At 34.7% G+C, this 24064-nt stretch overlaps 1 protein-coding gene across 1 annotated transcript; it reads right to left on the reverse strand.

Annotated features, from left to right (window-relative positions):
• Positions 1-1688: 1688 nt before the first annotated feature.
• On the reverse strand, positions 1689-22431 carry SULT1E1 (sulfotransferase family 1E member 1; the record flags this gene model as incomplete). Its single annotated transcript, XM_079919878.1, has 7 exons — positions 1689-1870; positions 3764-3944; positions 6835-6929; positions 9065-9191; positions 19244-19341; positions 20342-20467; positions 22281-22431. 7 exons carry the CDS (start codon positions 22429-22431, stop codon positions 1758-1760), a joined length of 891 nt encoding a protein of 296 aa, XP_079776004.1. The 3' UTR covers positions 1689-1757.
• Positions 22432-24064: the final 1633 nt, after the last annotated feature.

Consider the following 24064-nt stretch of genomic DNA (forward strand, 5'->3'; position numbering starts at 1 on the left):
ACACCAATTTAACCAAATGATCAAGTTTGACAACACCAGTGTGCAACAGGCTGGTATTGCATGCCCTCTGATGTGATGTGCTGAGAGAGCCACAATTTTTCTGTATGTCCTGAGAGTTGAGATGGGCAAGATTGGAAGATATTGTGCAAAATTAAAAGTCTATATTCTAAAACTGCAAAGGTCATGAAACACAGAAAATACTGAGCAGCTGTTGAGACTGAAGGAAATCTGAATTATGATAATAAAATGCAACATGTTATCTCAGATTGGATCCGGGACCAGAAGGAAAAAACAAAAAGCCTTTGATGAAGCAGTTGGGATGGATGTGATTGCAATATATGGATTGGACGGTAGTACTGTGTCAATATTGATTTCCTGATTTGGATAGTTGTGATTATACAGGAAAGTGCTTTATTTGGGGGAAATAGACACTGGCATATTTAAGGGTGATTATGTCTTTATCTCAGATGGTTCAGAGAAAGAATAATGATAATGAATGAGTCTGAATGTGTGTATAGGTATATTCATGTGTGTATGTATGTAACAGCTGTTCCCTCCAGAGACTGAGATTCTAATTACCACCTCAACCCAAACAAAATCTTAAAAGTTTTCAAGACTCTTCAATTTTTGTATAATGCATAGAAATATTACACTAAAAATTAGCTTTTATTCTGAAAATCATAATTATTAAATAGGGGGCTGAGAAGTTCCTAGCCTTTCCCCCAAAGAATAAGAAAACATATATCACTTTCTCCCTAGATTTGATCTTTGAGTTTAGGAAGTAATGACATTCTATTCTACTAAAGACCCATAGTGAATTTTTTAAGATCTTGTGTGTCTTCTGATTTAGAGAAAGGAAGCACTGACTGTTAAAAGAAACATGCTATAGAAAAAAATGATCAAGAGAATAGAGAAAAATAGGAGACATAAGCCAAAACAACATTGTTTAAATAAAAAAAAATAATTCTTCTTTTACTTTTGTTTGTATTTTATTTTACCGGCATATATCACGTTCTTTAAAACTTTACAGAGCTTAATTTTATTATCTTGTGTATATGACAGAAATAATACTAAAGCATAACTATATCAAATTAGCTAAAGACAGTCAAGCATAAATAACACTCGTTGGGATTATTTATAAAGGTCTGGAAATCAGTTCTGTTATGCCCCAAATTTACATTAAACTAAGGTAAATTCCAAATTAAGCCATTTTGCAGAAAGTGAAAGAAAATGTCAGGAAGGAAATAACAGATCTATTTATACCCTCATATTTATTTATTCTTTAGTTCTTTCTGTCAAGGTTTTCAAATTCCATGTAAATATATATATTTATGCATATATGTATATAAATGTATATATATATATATATATATATATATATATATATATATATATATATATATATATATACTAAATGTACTAACGAATGGAAAAAAGTAACAACAAAGTTAAAGAATTTGGAATGTTTGGTTATTTTTGATGAGGCTTTAACAACTTCAAAAATTTGTGTGTTCCTACATCATTCTCATAGGTTATAGATTTGTGTAATAATTTGTAATAAAGAAAGAAAAGGAAAAACATTTTAAAGATAACAGCAGGGAAAAAAATCTTTCTTGCTTTTTTATATGAAGATCTCAATAATCATGTGAACCTGATCATGATCTTTCACATGACTCGCTCTCTACCAGTCTAAAATAAAAGAGGTAAGGAATGATGAGAAGAACACTTTAATCTCAGATGTGTCAAGAAAACCCTTCCTAGATCTCGGTTCGTAACTTCAGTGTAGACCCCTTCATTTGCTGCTCATAGTGCATGTCAAATTTCTCATTTAGGGCTACTGTAAAGTAATTCTTCCAGTCTCCTGCAATCCCTGTAACAAAAGAGAAAAAAAACAGTAAATATTATGTCTTCCAGCCAGAATAATGAAATTTTCTAATATTCATCACTTTCATTAACACTAATCAAATTTTATTCTTGTAATCCTTAATTATAGAAATAAAATATATACCATAAATACTATATATTTGAGAGTGCAAGCAAGGATTTGTCCTGATTGTTAAAACAAAACAAAACAAAACAAACAGCAAATTTATTTCTCTGAACTTCCCTGTTATGCTATCAATACTTCACTTAATTTTTCTTCTCCAATTTCCTCTGAAATGCTGGGGCTCCTGAGATCCATGTTTTACCTACTCCCAAGATATTAAATATCATCTTCATGCTGATAATATTAAAATGCAGACTTACGTCTTCATATCCAAGTGCCTACCTGATATGACCACTTTCATTCCATACGAGCATCTCAAATTCACCCAGTTTAAAAATAAATTCATTTCCTTCCCTACAAAATTGCATTTTATTGGTGACCTTTTCCATAACCTGGTTAATGGCAACAGCAGGTATCCACTGCATAAACTTAACAGTTATCCTTCAACCACAATATCTAATTCTTTATTTATATTCAGACTTTCTTCATAGCCATTGCCTTCTCTCCATTTCTGCTGCCAGCTACAGAGAAGCTCCTCAGCGTTTCCCACCTGTGTGTTACAATAGCCTAGCAGGCTCTTCTTTTTGCTTTTCATCACATCCAACCCTCCCCTGACAGAAGGAAGTCACCTTGTATTTTAAGTTAATCAATTGTTCAATTGCCCCGTTAGCTCAAGGAGATCTAAACTTTCCCAATGACAAGACCCAAAAAGCAGAAGATAGAAAATGTGTCTTGAGAATCATGTGGGGTCTGAAGGTATAACAGTACAAAGCCCTTTACAAACATGGCCATTATTTTAAGTTTGTTGTTTTATCTTAAAAATATATGAGGACATTATGGGAAAAGAAACTGAGATAATCTGAGGATTCAATAATTTAAATATACTCTGCATGTTAACTCTCTTTCATGTGTGCCCTATTTTCACCCAGTGGCAGGTTTGTTATTCCAATTGTTTAAAAAATCCCTGACCCTCTCAATGACAATTTGGTTCCAAGAGCAAGATTTTCTCTGTTCTGTTTCTGCTTCACATATCAGTAAGACTGGATGTCCCAATACTCTGCATATCCTACATGCCTTTGGATTTATAAACTGACTATATCTCATCAAGACCACCATGCCTCCTCCCAATAGATGTCACTTCATTGTATTTTGATATTTTTGCTAAGCCAAGCTGTATTTACCACTAAGTGTTTTGAAACTTAGTCTTTTTTAAAACAACTTTATTGAGGTATAATTTATATACAGAGAACTGTACATATTTAAAGTATACAATTTGATAAGTTTGGAAATTTGCCATTTAGTCTTGAAAAATGCCTTCCACTTGGTTAAGGAAAAGCTGACTAATTGTTCTAAGCTTGTTTCTTCATCTCAAAATTAGATTATAATAGAATTTTCTCTTAACTCTTGCATTAGAATTTAAAAAAAATTAGAATTTACAATTTATATGATGTATGTGATGCAGCACCAAGGCACAAAGACTTAATAAGTAATAGCTAGTAGAGTGTGGTATTAGTGCTAGTACTGAGGCTGGGTGGCTGCTGGTCATTCTTAATATAATTTGCTGCATATACAAAGTAATCAACAAGTAATAGTAATTTATTAGTAGTAGTACTAATATTTTATGCTTCTGCAGAACTGGTCACTCAAATGTGAAACATCTCTGAAGAAAACAAGCAGGGTCCACAGGCATGAATAGACCTTAATAGATGTTTGCCTATAACTATTTCAACTTATGATTTCCTACAGCAATGGAGGCAAATAACATGACTATCTCACCCTTTCTCATGAAGGGAGATACTTTTTGGTTCATGACTTCATCCGGTAGCATTGTGTAATTGGTAGATGGATTGTTCTTCATCTCCTGGAATGAAGTGTGTTTTATAATCTTGTCCACAAGCTCGTCTGATGCCTTCCTTCCCAGAAATTCTATCAATTTCATCACCTCTTTTCTGATATTCTAAGAAGAAAAAAATATTTTGAAGACTCAGTTACTAAAATTGAATACATTACTTTGTGGATAAAAAAGGACACAGAAAGAAAACTTTTCTTCCCTCCTCTTCCCCCCACTGATATTGGAATTAGGATTCTAGTGAGCAAAAACATTTCTTGGGGAAGTGGTATTTTTTAACTTCTCTAAGCATAATTTTCCTCATTCATAAAATGAACATAAAAGAAACTTCAAAGATTTTTAGAACACTAAATGAGATGCTGTTTATAAAATATTTATTTTAGTCATTTATGCATAATACATGCTCAATAAATACTATCTATGAATATAATATACACTCTTAAAAACTACAGTCCCCTTTGACAGATCAAGTTTGAGGTTGAAAATATGCAGACAGCTTTCAATTTTCTTTTAATTTATTGATGTAACTAGTGAGAAGCAAAGGAACCAGAAAGATTAAGAAAGGGTGTAAAAAGTCAAATACTCAACATGGAACAATATCAGATTTTCATGAACCATAGCTACAAACATCCCCATCTCTAGTCACTTCTATAGCATACCCTATTATTCGGCTTAATCATTCAATGCAACGATTCTCAAAACCAACTATAATGCTTATTCTGGTGTATAGTTCCCTTTACACAGAATGCTGTTCTCTAATTCTCTGTTCTACAAATTACAGCTTGCCTGTCAAACTTCAGCTTAAGTATCACCTTCTTTGGGATAATCTCCTCGACTATTCCAATTTGAGTTAGATAACTCTATTTTTGCTCCCATAAATCCCTATATAAATCCATTGTACCATATACGTATTCTCACGTTTTTTATTTACTTGTTTTCCACAAAAAAAGGTAGTATCTCTACATAACAAGGTTACTGTCTTTTTCTCTTTCTACTTGATATGTTGTAGAAACAAGAGAAAACATTTATTCTTCTGTTCCTCATTCACTCAAATAGAGAAGAAACATAAACACGGCCATTTTTGACCAAAATAGGGAGTAAATGGACATGAACAATTTGCAAGGGTGAAATGGTTGGATTAACTAATACATTTTTTTCGTGTGCCTTTTAAATTTACTGTCTTCAATATTCTCGTTACAGAACACAAATTTAAGTAATAAAATAAACTATAGATCATGGCTGCTTCTCATTCCAATTTGTTCTGTGTTAAATTCTATCAAGAAGTAATAATTCAGTTTCTAAAATAATACTTATGATTTTATTTTAAATTTGTCCTCATCAAAACAACTCTAGAATTACTGCCACATGAATCTTAATAATTGTGCAAAGATGTGGATAAGACATGGATATCAATTGCTTTCTTGGTACTAATAAAGAATAAAGAAAGAAAGAAAGAAAGAAGATATTTCTTACCCTTTAATAAAAAGACCCAGTAATTTGTCTTTCATTTTAAAATTATTTGATATGTGCACATATGTGCTTTAAAGAATAAAAATCAATATAGCACCCTTACCTACTACCGAATGTATGCAATAAGACATTCATAATTGGTTGAGTTTTTCCATTTGCAAGTTTCCAACTTCATTCTTTTCATTCTCCATTCCAATTTCCACAAACAACAACAAACTTGCTATCCTGAAATTGACCTAATCAATCCTGTGCTTTACTCTGTAGATTTGAGGCTCATGTATGTAACCCTAGACAACATATGGTTTGGTTTTACCCAATTGATGTGCACATTTGAAATGTATTCCTTTTCATTGCAATATAATATTTAATTGTAGAATAATAGTATATATCGTGTATTGATTCCTGAATATATGTATATTTGGGTTGTTTCCAATTTTTATGGTCATGGGGAATGCTGCTATGAAGGTTGCTGTATATATAAACTACTACACACAAGTCAGTGTTTCTCAAGAGCATATATCTACTAGTGGAATTCCTGAGTCTTAAATTATGTGCATGTTTGCCCTCCCTAGGTAACACGTTGTTTCCATAGTGTTTGTATATTTTTATACTCTTAACAGAAATGTGTTACTTCTCACTAACATACATCCTGACTGGTATTTATTATTGTCAGACTTTTTAATTGCTGTCAATCTGGTGGATGTGAAAAGGCATCCTAGTAATTTTTATTTTGAATTACCCTGATTATTAAAAAAGCTGGAAAAAAAACAGATTATGAAGAAATTGTGATGTCCTCACTCTTTTTCATATTGTTGTTCCAGCATTCTCTTTACTCTCTTCTTCTGGAAGTTTGAGTTGATATATGTGAGACCTTGTTAATCTATCTTATATATTCATTACCTCTTCTGAAGTATTCTGTTTATCTCACTGTGGTACATCCTGTGGACTTTCCTCAGCATCATCTTCTACATTAATAATTCACTATTTAGCCATGTCTTATCTGTTATTTAAACTATGTTTTAATTTTCTAATTTTAGTTTTTAAAATTTATTTTAGAAATTCTATTTTGCTGGGGGTTTTTCAAAATCTGCTTTATCAATTTTAGTAATCTCTTGTTTCTTTGTAAAATTTTTAATTTCTTCTTTTGTTTCTTTAAATATGTTCAGCATAGTTATTTTATGGTCCTTGTCTGATAATTCCTACCTCTATGGATTTGGAGACCAGTTAACTCTTCTTGCCCATTGTGATTCCTTGTGTGCATATGTGTGTGCGTGTTGTTGTTGTTTTGTTTTAGGAACTCAAATTCCTTCTTTTATCTTTGGTAAATTTTTGAGACTTGGGTTTATATGTATTCACTTACAGAAGGTTTTTATTTACTAGCTTCAAATCTGTGCTAAAGTATCTGGATTATTTTAACTTTTGGAGTTGGCTGCATCATTTATTTAAAGGCAGAATTTTGTATTTACCATGGTGTCAAATTCTAACATTTTGAGAATTACTAAGTTGCCATATGTTTTGAGTTCCTCACCTCCTTCATGTCTTCATAGAAAAGAAATAGCACTTGTGGATTCTCTCTCTTTTCCCACCAAGATTTTGTGTGTTCATACCAGGAACCATAAGGAACTAAAATTAGAGAGAAAAATAATGTGAGGACATAGCATCATCTTTATATAGCTTGAAAATGAGTCTTCAGACAAAGAAATATAAATAAATGATCATGGAATGAAAACTAGAGATCAGCTGCACATCTGAAGCAAATTTCTCTGCAGCAAAAGCAGCACAGTGTGTTGAATAAACTATATACAGAAACATATTCCCAACTTTCATTATTATGACATGGTTTATGACTCAGAGGAAAAGTGAAGGAAGACTCCATCCATTTGATTCAGAGCTTATGAAAGCATTTTTGAAAATGGTGTGTGTGTGTGTGTGTGTGTGTGTGTGTGTGTTTGTGAAATCAGGTTGTTAGTGAAATGAGTTGAGTAGTGGAATTATCAACATTATTATGATCAGAATTCAGTCCAGGTCTCATATGTACCATTTAAAAACTAGCTTTGGGGCTTCCCTGGTGGCGCAATGGTTGAGAGTCCGCCTGCCGATGCAGGGGACACGAGTTCGTGTCCCGATCCGGGAAGATCCCACATGCCGCGGAGCGGCTGGGCCCGTGAGCCATGGCTGCTGAGCCTGCGCGTCCGGAGCCTGTGCTCCGCAACGGGAGAGGCCACAACAGTGAGAGGCCTGCGTACCGCAAAAACAAACAAACAAACAAAAAAACTAGCTTTGGTAACTGAAGCTAGCAGCTATATAATTTTTGTTACACCACTCACAGTTTAAATGGTAAGAGGTGCCCTCTTAGGGACGCTTAGTATCATTCTCACTCTAAAAAATTAGAAGATTTTGGAGATGATGTGGTATGACCATATACGGTTTCTTCCTTTCTCTTCCCTCATCTTCTCTCACATATATCCAAGTATTTTACCCAGTAAAAAGCTGACATGATAATATAATGATGTGTGAGTCAAAGTACTCTGCTTTGCATTAAATCGTTACATACCTCTTCTGTTCTTTGATTCTACCGACAATTTATTTATTTATTTATTTATTTATTTAGTATAGTTGGCTTACAATATTATAGTGGTTGTACAACATAGTGATTCAATATTTTAATAGATTATACACCGTAAAGTTATAATAAAATATTGACTATATTCCCTATGTTGCCCATTACTTCCCTGTGACTTATTTATTTTATAACTAGCAGCTTGTACCTCATAATCCCCTTCATCTATTTTGCCCCTCCCTATCCCCCTCCCCTGTGGTAAACACTAGTTTGTTTTCTGTATTTGTGGGTAGGTCTGTTTCTGTTTTGTTACATTTATTTCTTTACAGAAAAAGTCATATAATGATTTTTATAGTGATCTTATTCGTTCATTTTGCAGAGGTACATTATCTTTCTCTGCCTTATAACACCTGTTTGATAATCTTGAGGCATGTATTTTATTCATGATGCTTTAGCATAAAATTTTCCAAATGTAGAGATAAGCATAATGCACATATACCACATTTTCATTGAGTCAATATTAAATTTTGTGGATATAAAAATGGTGTTATTATCTTTTTTCCTTACAATTATTACTACAGGATTAGAATGGCCTTCTTTAGTTAATACTAGATTCTCCTGAACCCTTTATTTCTCAAATTTGAATACTCAAGTTGCTTTAGTTGGGAGTTAAATAAAAAGACAAAATTTCCCAGAATTTCTGCTCAGGTAACTCTTACACTGTTCTGAGAAATCTAGTTGAATTATTCAGACTGCACAGTAGTTAGAATGAGTAAGAACTTTGTAGATATTCAGACTTCTTTGTGAATTCTGGCCCCATGTAGTATCTGAAATTTTTCTTAGAAACAAATGAACATTTTCTCTCCTCTGTCTTTTTCCCCTCTTGTTCAATGAAGTTGAAATAACACACTGTGAAGTGCTTCTGTAATAAAAAGAGATGAGAGAGAATTGGACACACATACATCTGTATACTTATTTGTAGGCACCAAACTAGAGTATCCAGGTTCTGCAATTTTCCATCCGCATCTGGAAACTCTATGCTTGTTCTAAAGTTCAAGGCCTTCTAGAATTTCTGTGTTTTAATTAAGGACTAGGAAGGATAACAGACCAGAACGGACAACAAAAATTTTTGCCCAGAGATGCCATTTGTCTTGTATCATTTACCTTGAAAGAATTCAGAAAAAGAAACTGTTCATACCTTCTCCATCCATGAATTTTTCCACAAAATCTTGAAAAGAACCAGGATCTGGATTAGCAGTCACCATTAAAAAGAAATAATAATAAGAAACAACCACATCCTTGGCATTCCGGCAAACATAGATGATCTAAGAAGATGAAATTAGACATTAAATCAGCTAATATTTTTCAAATATAGTCTCACCAAGATTTAAAAAGGAAATGTTTATGTTTTCAACTATAAACATAACACATATTTATTGTAGAAGTATATAAAATATATAAAATTATAAAGAAGAAAACTCCTTAAATAATCTAAAGTGACAGCATCTTTTGCATTGTTGTTCAATGTTAGCTCTCACTTTTCATTTTTGTGCCGTATTCATTTTTATTTCACATATTTCATTTGAGTGTCTCAAATTCCATTGATATAAAATGGATGAGGCAGATTATTATCCCCAATTTATAAGTACAGAAACTAAACTGAAGCTTAGTCAGAATACATGGTTGAGAATAAATGTACCCAATGAGAGTAAAAAGTCTTCTGGCCTTTATGCTACACCACTATTCCTTATAGCAATAAAAAAAAAAAAAAGTCCTGTTATTTTCTTGCTTGCAATCTTGAAGAAAAAATCATGTTTATGAGGTTCTTTTTAAGTGCATGTTGCTGTCAGTGAAAAAATATAATCTTCACTCACACCTTGTTTAGTTTCCATTTTATATAGCAAGGAAACATCAATAAATGAACAGACAGGAAGCCTTGGTTTTAGACGCTGGTTCTGGCACTAATTTCTACCATCTTGTGCAAAGCACCAATCATTTTGGACCTACATTTTCTATCTACTAAACAAATGAGTTACATCAGATCGTTACAGTCTTTTCTAGGTCAGACACTCAGTGCTGCCAGAAAAGAGCTGCAAAAGTAAACTTCATCTCTCTGGTCTTCCACTTCCTCCTTCAGGCACCTGAGAAATGCCATTGGGAATGGCTGCTCTTGACTCTCCACTCTTTCCTGGATATGATTAGGCTCATAACCTGTCTTACTAAAGTTAATACATTTTCAAACAATTTTAAAGAAATCTTTTTGTTTACTCTAAGAAGTATGGTTTTCATTTTTAAGGTCCCACTATAAAACGCTCCAAATGCTACAGTAAATAAAGCGAACTTTCTTTTCTCATCAAAGCTATCATTAGCCATATTGAACTTTTCCAACCTTACTTAAAACTCTCCCTAGTCCTTTTTGCCTATTAGCTGAATGGAACTTTTTGCCACTATTTCCAACACTTTACTTCATAATTTTCATCCCTTTTTTTATTTATGCTTTTCCCTCTGTCTTGAATATTCTCTGCATCTCAAAATACTATCCATGGGTTGGTTTAAGATGGAGGAGTACAAAGATGTGTTCTTACTCTCTCTTCCAAGAGCACCAGAATCACAACTAACTGCTGCACAATCATTGACAGGAAGACAGAAAGACAAAGAAAGATACCCCACCTCAAAAGACAAAGAAGCTGAAATGAGATGGTTGGAGGGGAGCAATCATAATAAGATCAAATCCCATAAATGGGGGGTGGGTGACTCACAAACTGGAGAAAAATTATACCATAGAAGTCCACCCACTGGAGTGAAGGTCATGAGCCCCACGTCAGGCTTCCCAACCTGGGGGTCTGGCAAAAGGAGGAGGAATTCCCAGAGAATCAGACTTTGAAGGCTAGTGGGATTTGATTGCAAGACTTAAACAGAACTGGGGGAAACAAAGACTCCACTCTTGAAGGGCACACACAAAGTAGTGTGCACATCAAGACTCAGGGGGAAGGAGCACTGACCCCACAGGAGACTGAACCAGACCTACCTGCTAGTGTTGGAGGGTCTCCTGCAGAGGTGGGGGGCATCTGTGGCTCACTGTAGGTACAAGGACACTGGCAACAGAAGTACTCCTTGGCATGAGCCTTCCTGAAGTACACCATTAGCCCCACCAAAGGACCTGTAGGCTTCAGTCCTGGGTCACCTCAGGCCTCACAACCAACAGGGAGGCAACCCAGCCCCACCGATCAGCAGACAAATGGATTAAAGTTTTACTGAGCTCTGCCCACCAGAGCAACACCCGGCTCTACCACCAGTCCCTCCCATCAGGAAGCTTGCACAACCCTCTTAGATACCCTCATCTACCAGAGGGCAGACAGCAAAAGCAAGAAAAACAGCAATCCTGAGCCTGTGGAAAGAAAACTACATTCACAGAAACACAGACAAAATGAAAAGGCGGAGGACTATGTACCAGATTAAAGAACAAGATAAAACCCCAGATAAACAACTAAATGAAGTGGAAATAGGCAACTTTCCAGAAAAAGAATTCAGAATAATGATAGTGAAGATGAGCCAGGACCATGGAAAAAGAATGGAGGCAAATATTGAGAATATACAAGAAATGTTTAACCAAGACCTAGAAGAATTAAAGAACAAACACCTAGAAGAATTAAAGAACAAACAAACAGAGAAGAACAATACAATAACTGAAATGAAAAATACACTAGAAGGAATCAATAACAAAATAACTGAGGCAGAAGAACGGATAAGTGACCTGGAAGACAGAATGGTGGAATTCACTGCTGCGGAACAGAATAAAGAAAAAAGAATGAAAATAAATGAAGACAGCCTAAGAGACCTCTGGGACAACATTAAATGCACCAACATTCGAATTATAGGGGTCTCAGAAGGAGAAGAGTGAGAGAAACGATCCAAGAAAATTCTTGAAGAGGTTATAGTCGAAAACTTCCCTAACATGGGAAAAGAAATAGCCACCCAAGTCCAGTAAGTGCAGAGAGTCCCAGGCAAGATAAACCCATGGAGAAACATGCAGAGACACATAGTAATCAAATCAACAAAAATTAAAGACAAAGAAAAATTATAAAAACATTAGGGGAAAAATGACAAATAACATACAAGGGAACTACCATAAGGTTAACAGCTGATTTCTTAGCAGAAATGCTACAAATCAGAAGGGAGTGACATGATATACTTAAAGTGATGAAACAGAAGAACCTACAACCAAGATTACTCTACCTGGCAAGCATCTCATTAAAATTTGATGGAGAAATCAAAAGCTTTACAGACAAGCAAAAACTAAGAGAATTAAGCACCACCAAAACAACTCTACAACAAATGCTAAAGGAACTTCTCTAAGTGGAAAACACAAGAGAATAAAAGGACCTACAAAACAAACCCAAAACAATTAAGAAAATGGTAATAGGAACATACATATTGATAATTACCGTAAATATGAATGGATTAAGTGCTCCAACCAAAAGACACAGGCTCACTAAATGGATGCAAAAACAAGACCCATCTATATGCTTTCTACAAGAGACCCAATTCAGATCTAGGGACACATACAGACTGAAAGTGAGGGAATGGAAAAAGATATTCCATGCAAATGGAAATCAAAAGAGAGCTGGAGTAGCAATACTCATATCAGATAAAATGGACTCTAAAATAAAGAATGTTACAAGAGACAAGAAAGGACACTACATAATGATCAAGTTATCGATCCAAGAAGAAGATATAACAATTGAAAATATTTATGCACCCAAACAAAGGAGCACCTCAATACAAAAGGCAAATGCTAACAGCTATAAAAGAGGAAATTGACAGTAACACAACAATAGTGGGGGACTTTAACGCCTCACTTTCACCCATGGACAGATCATCCAGACAGAAAATTAATAAGGAAACACAAGCTTTAAATGACACAATAGACCAGATAGATTAAATTGATATTTATAGGACATTCCATTCAAAAACAGCTGATTACACTTTCTTCTCAAGTGCACATGGAACATTCTCCAGGATAGATAACATCTTGGGTCACAAATCAAGCCTTGATAAATTTAAGAAAATTGAAATCACATCAAGCATCTTTTCCAACCACAGTGCAATGAGATTAGGAATCAATTACATGGAAAAAAACATAAAAAACACAAACATGTGGAAGCTAAGCAATATGTTACTAAATAACCAATAGATCACTGAAGTAATCAAAGAGGAAATCAAAAAATACCTAGAGACAAATGACAATGGAAACACGACAATCCAAAATGTATGGGATGCAGCAAAAGCAGTTCTAAGAAGGAAGTTTATAGCAATACATTCCTACATCAAGAAACAAGAAAAATCTCAAAACACAATGTAACCTTACACCTAAAGTAACTAGAGAAAGAAAACAAACAAAACCCAAAGTTAGTAGAAGGAAAGAAATCATAAAAATCAAAGCAAAAATAAATGAAATAGAAACAAAGAAAACAATAGCAAAGATCAATAAAACTAAAACGTGGTTCTTTGAGAACATAAACAAGATTGATAAAACTTTAGCCAGACTCATCAAAGAAAAGAGGGAGAGGACTCAAATCAATAAAATTAGAAATGAAAAAGGAGAAGTTACAATGGACACCACAGAAATACAAAGCATCATGAGACTATTGCAAGGAACTCTGTGCCAATAAAATGGACAACCTGGAAGAAATGGACAAATTCTTAGAAAGGTATAGCCTTCCAAGACTGAACCAGGAAGAAATAGAAAATATGAACAGAACAGGCACAAGTAATGAAATTGAAAATGTGATTTTAAATCTTCCAACAAACAAAAGTCCAGGACCAGATGGCTTCATGGGTGAATTCTATCAAAGATTTAGAGAACAGCTAATACCCATCCTTCTCAAAGTCTTCCAACAAATTTCAGAGGAAGGGACATTCCCAAGCTCATTCTATGAGGCCACCATCACGCTGATACCAAAACCAGACAAAGATATTACAAAAAAAAGAAAATTACAGACCAATAACACTGATGAATATAGAGGCAAAAATCCTCAACAATATACTAGCAAACAGAATCCAACAATACATTAAAAGGATCATATACCACGATCAAGTGGGATTTATCCCAGGGAGGCAAGGATACTTCAATATACACAAATCAATCAATGTGATACATCATATTAACAAGCTGGAGAATAAAAACCATATGATCATATCAATAGATGCAGACAAAGCTTTTGACAAAATTCAACACCAATTTATGATAAAAAAAAACTCTCCAGAAAATGGGCATAGAGGGAACCTACCTCAACAAAACAAAGGCCATATATGGCAAACACATAGCAAACATCATACACAATGGTGAAAAACTGAAAGCATTTCCTCTAAGATCAGGAACAAGACAAGGATATCCACTCTTGCCACCATTATTCAACATAGTTTTGGAAGTCCTAGCCATGGCAATCAGAGAAGGAAAAGAAATAAAAGGAATACAAATTGGAATAGAAGAAGTAAAATTGTCACTGTTTGCAGATGACATGATATTATACGTTTAGAATCCTAAAGATGCCACCAGAAAACTACTAGAGCTAATCAATTAATTTGGTAAAGTAGCAGGATACAAAATTAATGCACAGGGCTTCACTGGTGGTGCAGTGGTTGAGAGTCCGCCTGCCGATGCAGGGGACACGGGTTCATGCTCTGGTCCGGGAAGACCCCACATGCCATGGAGCGGTAAGGCCCATGAGCCATGGAAGCTGAGCCTGCGCCTCTGGAGCCTGTGCTCTGCAACGGGAGAGGCCACAGCAGTGAGAGGCCCGCATACCAAAAAAAAAAAAAAAAAAAAAAATTAATGCACAGAAATCTCTTGCATTCCTACACACTAACAATGAAAGATCAGAAAGAGAAATCAAGAAAATAATATCATTCACCATTGCAACAAAAAGAATAAAATACCTAGGAATACACCTACCTAAGGAGGCAAAAGATCTGTGCTCAGAAAACTATAAGAAACTGATGAAAGAAATCAAAGATGACACAAACAGATGGAGAGATATAGTATGTTCTTGGATTGGAAGAATCAATATTGTGAAAATAGCTATACTACCCAAAGCAATCTACAGATTCAATGCAATTCCTATCAAATTACCAATGGCATTTTTTACAGAACTAGAACAAAAAATCTTAAAATTTGTATGGAGACACAAAGGACCCCATATAGCCAAAGTAGTCTTGAGGGAAAAAAAACGGAGCCGGAGGAAGCAGATCCCTGAGTTCAGACTATACTACAAAGCTACACTAATCAAGACAATATGGTACTGGCACAAAAACAGAAATATAGATCAGTGGAACAGGATAGAAAGCACAGAGATAAACCCATGCACCTATGGTCAACTAATCTATGACAAAAGAAGCAAGGATATACAATGGAGAAAAGACAGTCTCTTCAATAAGTGGTGCTGGGAAAACTGGACAGCTACATGTAAAAGAATGAAATTAGAGCACTCCCTAACACCATACACAAATAAACTAAATAAATAAAACAAAATGGATTAAAGACCTAAATGTAAGCCTGGACACTATAAAACTCTTAGAGGAAAACATAGGAAGAACACTCTTTGACATAAATCACAGCAAGATCTTTTTTGACCCATCTCCTAGAGTAATGGAAATAAAAACAAAAATAAACAAATGGGACCTAATGAAACTTAAAAGCTTTTGTGCAGCAAAGGAAACTATAAACAAGACAAAAAGACAATCCTCTGAATGGAAGAAAGTATATGCAAATGAATCAATGGACAAAGGATTAATCTCCAATATATATAAACAGTTCATTCAGCTCAATATTAAAAAAAACAAAAACCCAATCAAAAAATGGGCAGAAGGCCTAAATAGACATTTCTCCAAAGAAGACATACAGATAGCCAAAAGGCACATGAAAAGCTGCTCAACATCACTAATTATTAGATAAATGTAAATCAAAACTACAGTGAGGTATTAACCTCACACTGGTTAGAATGGCATCATCAGAAAATCTACAAGCAATAATTGTGGAGAAAAGGGAACCCTCTTGCACCGTTGGTGGGAATATAAATTGATGCAGCCACTATGGAGAGCAGCATGGACGTTCCTTAAAATACTAAAAATAGAATTACCATATGACCCAGCAATCCCACTACTGGGCGTATACCCAGAGAAAACCATAATTCAAAGAGACACATGTACCCCAATGTTCATTGCAGCACTATTTGCATTAGACAGGTCATGGAAACAACCTAAATGCCCATCAACAGATGAATGGAAAAAGATGTGGTACAATGGAATATTACTCAGCCATAAAAAGGAACGAAACTGGGTCATTTGTAGAGACATGGATGGACCTATAGATTGTCATACAGAGTGAAGTATGTCAGAAAGAGAGAAACAAATATCCTATATTAACGCATATATGTGGAATCTTGAAAAAATGGTACAGATGAACCGGTTTGCAAGGCAGAAATAGAGACACAGATGTAGAGAATAAACATATGGACACCAAGAGGGGTAAGCAGGGTGCGGGTGGTGGTGGGATGAATTGGGAGATTGAGATTGACTTATATATACTAATATGTATAAAATAGACAACTAATAAGAACCTGCTGTATAAATAAATTAATTAAATTAAATTAAAAAATACTATCCATATTTAAACCTTTGCTCCAAGTCCTCCATAAAAGTTTTTATTCTCCAGGATGTGGGGCGGGGGAAGGTGGGAAGTTAAAGCAATTCCTCTTTCCTTAAACTTCCATCAGTTTGTCTTATCTCTTTTTTGGAAGATCCTATTCTCTTCCCTAACTTTTCACTGCACATGCTCTTCCTGCCTTCGAGGTAAATCTAGGTCTTTCCACTCACTTCTCTCAAGTCAAAGTTTCTAGTTTGCCCACAATTCACTTGGGATCATAATCTATCTTAAAATTCCTACGCTTGAAAACCCCCTGATCCTATAATAATTCATACTTCAACCAGCTGTGACATTTTTAAGCTTGTGGTCATTGCCTTGTTTTAACTGAAGATTTGAATACCTGCCTTATAGTGTTACTCTCCATACCAAAACTTTTCACCACACTGTATAATTTTAGTGTCTGTATGCATGAACCATCTGATTCTCTAGGTTCATGTGGTCATTGATCATTACCTCTATTTTACTTCAACTAACAATATTTTTAGCCAAATCTTGAAACTTGTCAGTACCCTAAAGTTTCTGAAGGCTTGTCCTTGAGCACCATGTTTTCTTCCAAGACAGTCCTGTTTCTTTATTCTTTCTTTCTTATCAGGAATATACCTCTTCTGCAACAACTCCAAGTTCTCAAGTTTATTGGCCTCAATTGTTTCTTTTATCTATTAGCCTGTTCCCTTTTTTTTTTTTACTTTCTTCTTTTTTATCACTTAAAGTTTCTAGTCCAACACTCCAAACACACTTTTACTAAGAGTCTCAATCCACTTCTCTTCTTGTCTACCAGTGAATCACCCTGGAAGTACTCAGGATGTGAATCCATCCAGTTGTCTCCTAGTCTTTGATGATCTCTGAGATGATCAGCAGTTTTGTGAAGACTGAGGCTATTATAAAGGTACAATATGTATTTTCATTTAAAAGTAAAGGGGGGGAATTCCCTGGTGGCACGGTGGTTAAGAATCCACCTGCCAATGCAGGGGACATGGGCTGAAGCCCTCGTCTGGGAAGATCCCGCATGCCATGGAACAACTAAGCCCATGTGCCATAGCTACTGAGCCTACATGCCACAACTACTGAAGCCTGCGAGCCTAGAGCCCATGCTCTGCAACAAGAGAAGCCACTGCAATGAGAAGCCTGTGCACTGCAATGAAAAGTAGTCCCCGCTCGCTGCAACTAGAGAAAGCCTGCACACAGAAATGAAGACCCAACACAGCCAAAGATAAATAAATTTATAAAAAATATACTTTTTTAATTTTTAAAAATAAATAAATAAAGGGGTAACATCAAGGCTTCATCCCATTCTCAAAAGAAAAAAAGTAACTTGGCCAAATCTCTTGAAAAAATAGTAATCACATGTTTCCCAAAAGATACATGAATAATGTTTATTAAAGAGAGAGCTCTTGTGTATGGAATGATTTCAGCAGCATGTATGTGATCTTTCTAAGATTGCCTATGATAAAAACAAACAAACAAACAAACAAAAACCATTGGAATCTTCAAAATTTTGCACCATGGATCTCCAGAAAATGTCATATATGCCCTGTTACGTCAGTGTACAAAATGGAAATGTTTCATGACTCAGATCCCCTTTTTGTCAATAATGACTACGCATAGTACTTTAATATCTTATATGTTTAGTATGGGTCATAGTGTGTCCTAATAAAGCTAGTAAGGTCTTGAGAAATGGCTTCAGTGTTTTAAGACAATGTTTTGCCTGTACTTTAGGATTCCATGTATTATTCTTTCTAAAAAGCAAAATTGATCATATAAATCAGCAGCTTAATATGGCTGTAACTCCTCATTATCATCAAAGTGGAACCCAAACTTTCTAAATTGGCTTCCATATCTGTTATAAACAAACCCAGCTTATCTCCCTTCACTCATCCAGCCAGTATGGACACTCAGCTTTCCAGCTAAATTGAACTGGTTTCACATCCCACCTTGGGTTGCCTCTGGGATTATATAGACTAATTCCTATACATCCTTCATATATCAACTGAGATGTTACTTGCTCCTGGATAACTTCTCTGCCCTCAATGTCTGGGCTAGAATTCTTCTCTTACTTGACTTATAGTACCTTATGTATTGTTTCTTTATTTGTCACTTTCCCCCTGTGGACCATGTGCCCATGAAGACAAGGATTGCATGCATCTTATTAATTGTCATATTGCTGGCTCAGGATAGGCACTCAGTAAATAATTATTATGTTATTTTTGTCTGGTTTGTCCTTGTCTAGTTCATTTGCATGCCTCACAATGCCAAGCACAATAGTTTTCAAAAAGAGTATATTGAATGCAATTACTAATAACAGCAAATACAAAAGTAGCTACCATATATTATTTATAACATGCTAGGTACTATGTTAAGCACTTTACAAGAATTATTTTAGTTAATCCTTATAACAACTCAATGCAAAATGCAATTATTATCTCTCTTTTATAGATGAGGAAACTGAAGCTTAGATAGTTTACCTGTTTTTCTCAGAATTACCTCTGGAGTTAGAACTGAAATCTAAACTCTTTGACTATACTGACTATGATCCACATTTTAAAAATGTCTATAGATTCAATGAAGGAATAAGTAAACAAGTGTGTATAAGACACAGTTAGGATGTTACATAACTTTATCATTGTAAAATTCTTTGAGTTCAGTGAAGTTCTAATAACACTTTACTCTGGTTACCTTACAGTTCTTTTCCCAAAATGAGGCTGGAAGAAGCTCAGGTGGCAGATGAGACTTCACTATTCTAGGAGATGCCATCTGTTTTAATTGTTTTACTCCTAATTTTTTAAAAAAACAAAAGTTAGACAACTTCAAAAATTATAAATATTTATATGGATTTTCATAGATTAAAAAAATAAAAGTAACTATATACTCTATATTGTTTTCATAATAATAATACATATTCACTATGACAGAAGTTTAGGTAGAGAAAATTATAGAGAAAAAATAGATCAAATAAAATTTCACCTTTGAAAAAAATCATTATTAACGTTTTGGTAAGCATCCTTCCATACAAAGATGTCTATACACCCAGACTCACAGCCATACAAATACCACACACACAGATGAAATATTTAATATCTTCTGATCGCATTTTTCTTCTCTTTTAAGATTTTTTTCATGTGGACCATTTTTGTAAGTCTTTATTTAATTTGTTATAATATTGCTTCTGTTTTATGTTTTGGTTTTTTGGCCGTGAAGCATGTGGGATCTTAGCTCCCTGACCAGGGATCAAACCCACACCCTCTGCATTGGAAGGTGAAGTCTTAACCGCTGGACAGACAAGGAAGTCCCCTAATTGCATTTTTCTCGATATATTATAGTAACACTTCAATGTCAAGAAATATATGTCATTGTAACATGTTTAATGATTTCATATCACTTTTAACTCTTCTTTTGTTGATTAACATATATATTGTTTCTAATTTTTCATAATATTAAAAGAATCTGTGATAAAAATATTTTTGCATATATCCTTGAAAATTTTATGGATATCTTCCTGGCATTTAAAGTACTGTTGCATACATCCCATAAAGAGATAAATGCTCACATATTACTAGGCTCTGCTGAAAGCATGTCAGAGCTATCCTATTCTCTCTATTCCAGGCATATGCTATACCATAAACTCTGTCAAGATTTGAAATTAAATTTACATTCTTTCTTATGTAGAAGACATAATACTAATTGCCACTTTTGCTTATAGTCTCTTTCCTTGCACCATTTACATCCACACTTAAAATATGTGTATATAGCTTTTAAAATTAACTTAAGCATTACCATTCATCACCTTTTCGGTTCTGCATTCCAGGTAAGGAATTCGATTAAAAATGGCATCTTCTTTGCACTTTTCCACATCACCCTCTGTATAAATCATGTATACAATTTCACTAACCCATGTTGTGCCTGAAAAAATTAAACAAATCTGAGTCTCCCACTGATGATGCATAGCTGATGATGCAGGGAGTGATAGATTTATAGTTGGATAAAGTAGGAAGTTACCAATGCAATAGTATTTGAAAGATGCCAGAATAACCACAGGACTCAAGAAATATTTCCTCTAAAATTTAATCTTATAGGATCTTAACATAGCATCAATAAATAAAGAACATTGTAATAAGATACACCTGTGGTAGAAATCTGAATGTGTCGATGATGAATTGTGACATTGTACAATCTGATAACAGTCTTGGAACTAAATTTTTACATCTAAAAAGTAACCATGCTTTCATCCACAAATTTTCTAGATAGCTTCTATGCCTCAGGTTGAGTCCTACTACAGAGTATATAGAAAAGAATAAATCTGGTCCTTGTCCTGTGATGTTCAAAGGCCCTCTGAAAAGTCAGAAAGAATGCTCAAAAATTACAACACTTCTTTTTCCTTAAGATGTTGTAATACAGATGGTCACAGGGATTCAAAGGACTTTAAAGGAGGAACTTTGTGTGCTTCTGCTGCTGCCGTGATGTTTCCACAAGAAATGCCTTCAAGATACCATGATAATTGAGCTTAGCTTTAACAAACAATTGGCATAAATTCACAAGTTTTGTAAGGTAGGAAAGTGGTCTACCAGACAGAAAATCTGTTTGTTTGTTTTTCTTAATCAAAGGCCAGATACTTACAAATAGTAAAGAGGCAAGGAAACAAATTGGATGTAGATTATAAAGACTAAATCAGAGGCTACCTGAAGGGATGTGTGGAGATGAGCTTACAGCAGCAACCAGACACTGAGCCTAAAAAGCCTTGTAGTTCATACTAGAGTTCAAGTTGTTTTCTAAAAGTTTTTCAAAGGCATTAGCATACATTAAGCAAGGAAGCAAGATTATCATGGTTATATTTTGGAAGAATTCCTCTAGAGCCAAAGTAAATAAAACAATGGAGTGAGGGGTCAATAAGAAAGGTGACAAGAGACCTGTAAGAGACTGACTGTGAGGCATATCTAAGAGACTAAAAGGGCAAAACACATTGATTGACTGAATATGGGAGATGCAGAAGTAAGAGAAATTGACTCTGGAGTAGCTCTCAGGTGTCCTCTTCATGTGACTGGTTTTGTGCTGACATAGATCTAGACAAGAAAGAGAAATGCAGGAGCTCTTTACAGTCAGAGTAGTCAAAGACATATTTAGTGTTTGACATACTTGTGTTAATTGGAACAGTTAGAGAAGATAGAGATAGAGAAGATAGAGAAGAAGTCTGTACTGGACCTTTCTAATTTCTAAAGATCTAGGATTGTAAGACTCCAGAGTTATGACTAACAAGCTAATTTCAGGAAAAAAGACATTGCTTGCAAATAGAGTTTCAGAGATGGACTTTATAAAGAGGAGCTCGTTAGCTGAAAAAGTGTTAAGTTTTAAAAAATCTGTGAAAATTGCTTATACTTTGTCTATACAACGACAATAATGAAATAAGGTAAACACAGTGGGTAGTTTTAAATTTTAGTTATGGTTCCATATTCATCCATCTATATTATGTGATTTTCTAAAGTGGTCAACAATACCCATTTGTCAATGTGCTGCTCAAATTATAGGTACAGATTGTGGTCTTAGAATAGAGCTATCGTATGCCACTTTTTGTATGTCTATACCAAAACTGCTATATCTGTCCTTATTTAATATAGAGAATGAGTGTGGGAGGGGTGAATGGCTCAATATTTACCAGTCAAGGTGGGTTTGTCGTTTCTAGGTGAAAAGGGAAAAACTTTGACCTAACAAAGAGACTTACCAGATTTGGGATAGGTGACAATGACAAGGTCATCTGGCCTTGCCTCAAATGCCTCCACATCATGCCAATATTGGATAAATTCTTTATACAGTAGAATTCCATGGATTCTGCCAAAGTAATCTAAATAGGCAGGTTTGGAAGAATTCATCATAGAGTGGTACACTGAAAGAAAAAAAGGTATGCTTTCTACTTTGTATGTACTTTAAAATGTTTTAACATTAATAATAGCCCTGTACATTGAGTTTCTCTTGGGTGTCTAGCATTTCTTAGCTGTTGAGCATACGGGGTAAATGCATATTAAAGAAGGATATAACATAGCCTTGGTGTTTTAAGAGTTTCTAATCCTATTAATAAGTCTAACATATGAAAGAATAAGTACAAAGCACAATAAAGTAAGATGTTTCAAAACTATGTACAAAATGTGTGATACATTCAACAGAGCCTTCGATTTCTCTGTCAAAATTGATGGGGCATATAAAAAAGCTAAGAGATTGAGAAAATACAACAATACTTTGGCAAATAATCACTTTGATTAATTCTGTATACATTAAGTAACAATAAAGATTGATGGTCACATTTGATAGCTATTGCCAAATAACAAAGTCAGAGCTTCCTTAGTTCCTGAATATGTTTCATTTAATGAAAAAAAAATCAAATGCTTGTTGAGTGTATTAAAAAGAAGATGAAATTAATGACACTGTAATGGATACGTCTAAGACGGATTCTTGAGGGTAGAGAAGATTCCTGTGTGATCCCTAGCATTATTTATACTTTTCTCTCTCACTTGATCAGTAAAGAAGTCGACACTCCCATTGAGTGACTTGTGTGACAATTATAAGGTTAAACAACATGGTTATCATTGACAGTTCCTCTCCTGATCCCATGTTAAATCATTTCATGTTCAGAGTTAGCCTTAAAATTTTTAATTAAGCACACTTTCCTTTATTGGCTTTCAGCTTCTTTCACTACATTTTTACTCCCCAAACTTACCCCGTTCTGAGTTTGTGATATAGTATCTCAACAAATGTTGTCCTTCTTTGATATTAGCATTACAGCTAATATCCACCCTTGCCCAAAAAACTGCCAGATAAGTTGTTATACCCCTATACATTTGTGACTGCTGTGGCTTTTAGTGTCTTTTTCAGAAAGTTCATACCGTAACAGGAGCCTCTTGGAGGCAGTAGTTCTTTTAGTCACCTAATGTGTTTCCTTTAATACAGAGCATCCCAAACTATGAGAAGTACACTCTAAAGAGGAAGTGAAATTAGCAGATATTGTAACAAATGCATTAACCCAAAGGAAGAAATAACTGATGGTAAAATTTTAGAAAGATGTGACCTACAAATCAAACCAAGTATTTAGACCACTGACTTACACTGAAAGCTCTTTCTGGTAGTGTTTCCCCTACTACATTTCAGGCTAAACAGTGGAGATGAAAACTTTCAGATGTTACTTCCCATCTCTCCCCCACTAGCACCAGGCACTCAAACCCATTGATTCCATCTCCATTATTTTCTTCTTTTTTCTATCTTCATGGTCACTGCCCTACTTAGGAAGCTCAACAACTACTGACTGAATATGAAAATAGCCTTCCAGCTGGCCTCACTGTAAGAAGTGCCTATTTTTTTTCTACAACCACCCTAGGAAAGAAAATAGATGTTATTTATTAGACACTTTTTGCCAGACATGAAAAGTTTTATTTTAAAACGTTATGCATATGTCATAAGGTCCTATGAAAAAGCAGACATCATTATAGATTAGGTTAAGTTTGTCCTGCAGGAGAC

This window comes from Stenella coeruleoalba (genome assembly GCF_951394435.1).
Source record: "Stenella coeruleoalba genome assembly, chromosome: 4".
Lineage (NCBI taxonomy): Eukaryota > Metazoa > Chordata > Mammalia > Artiodactyla > Delphinidae > Stenella > Stenella coeruleoalba.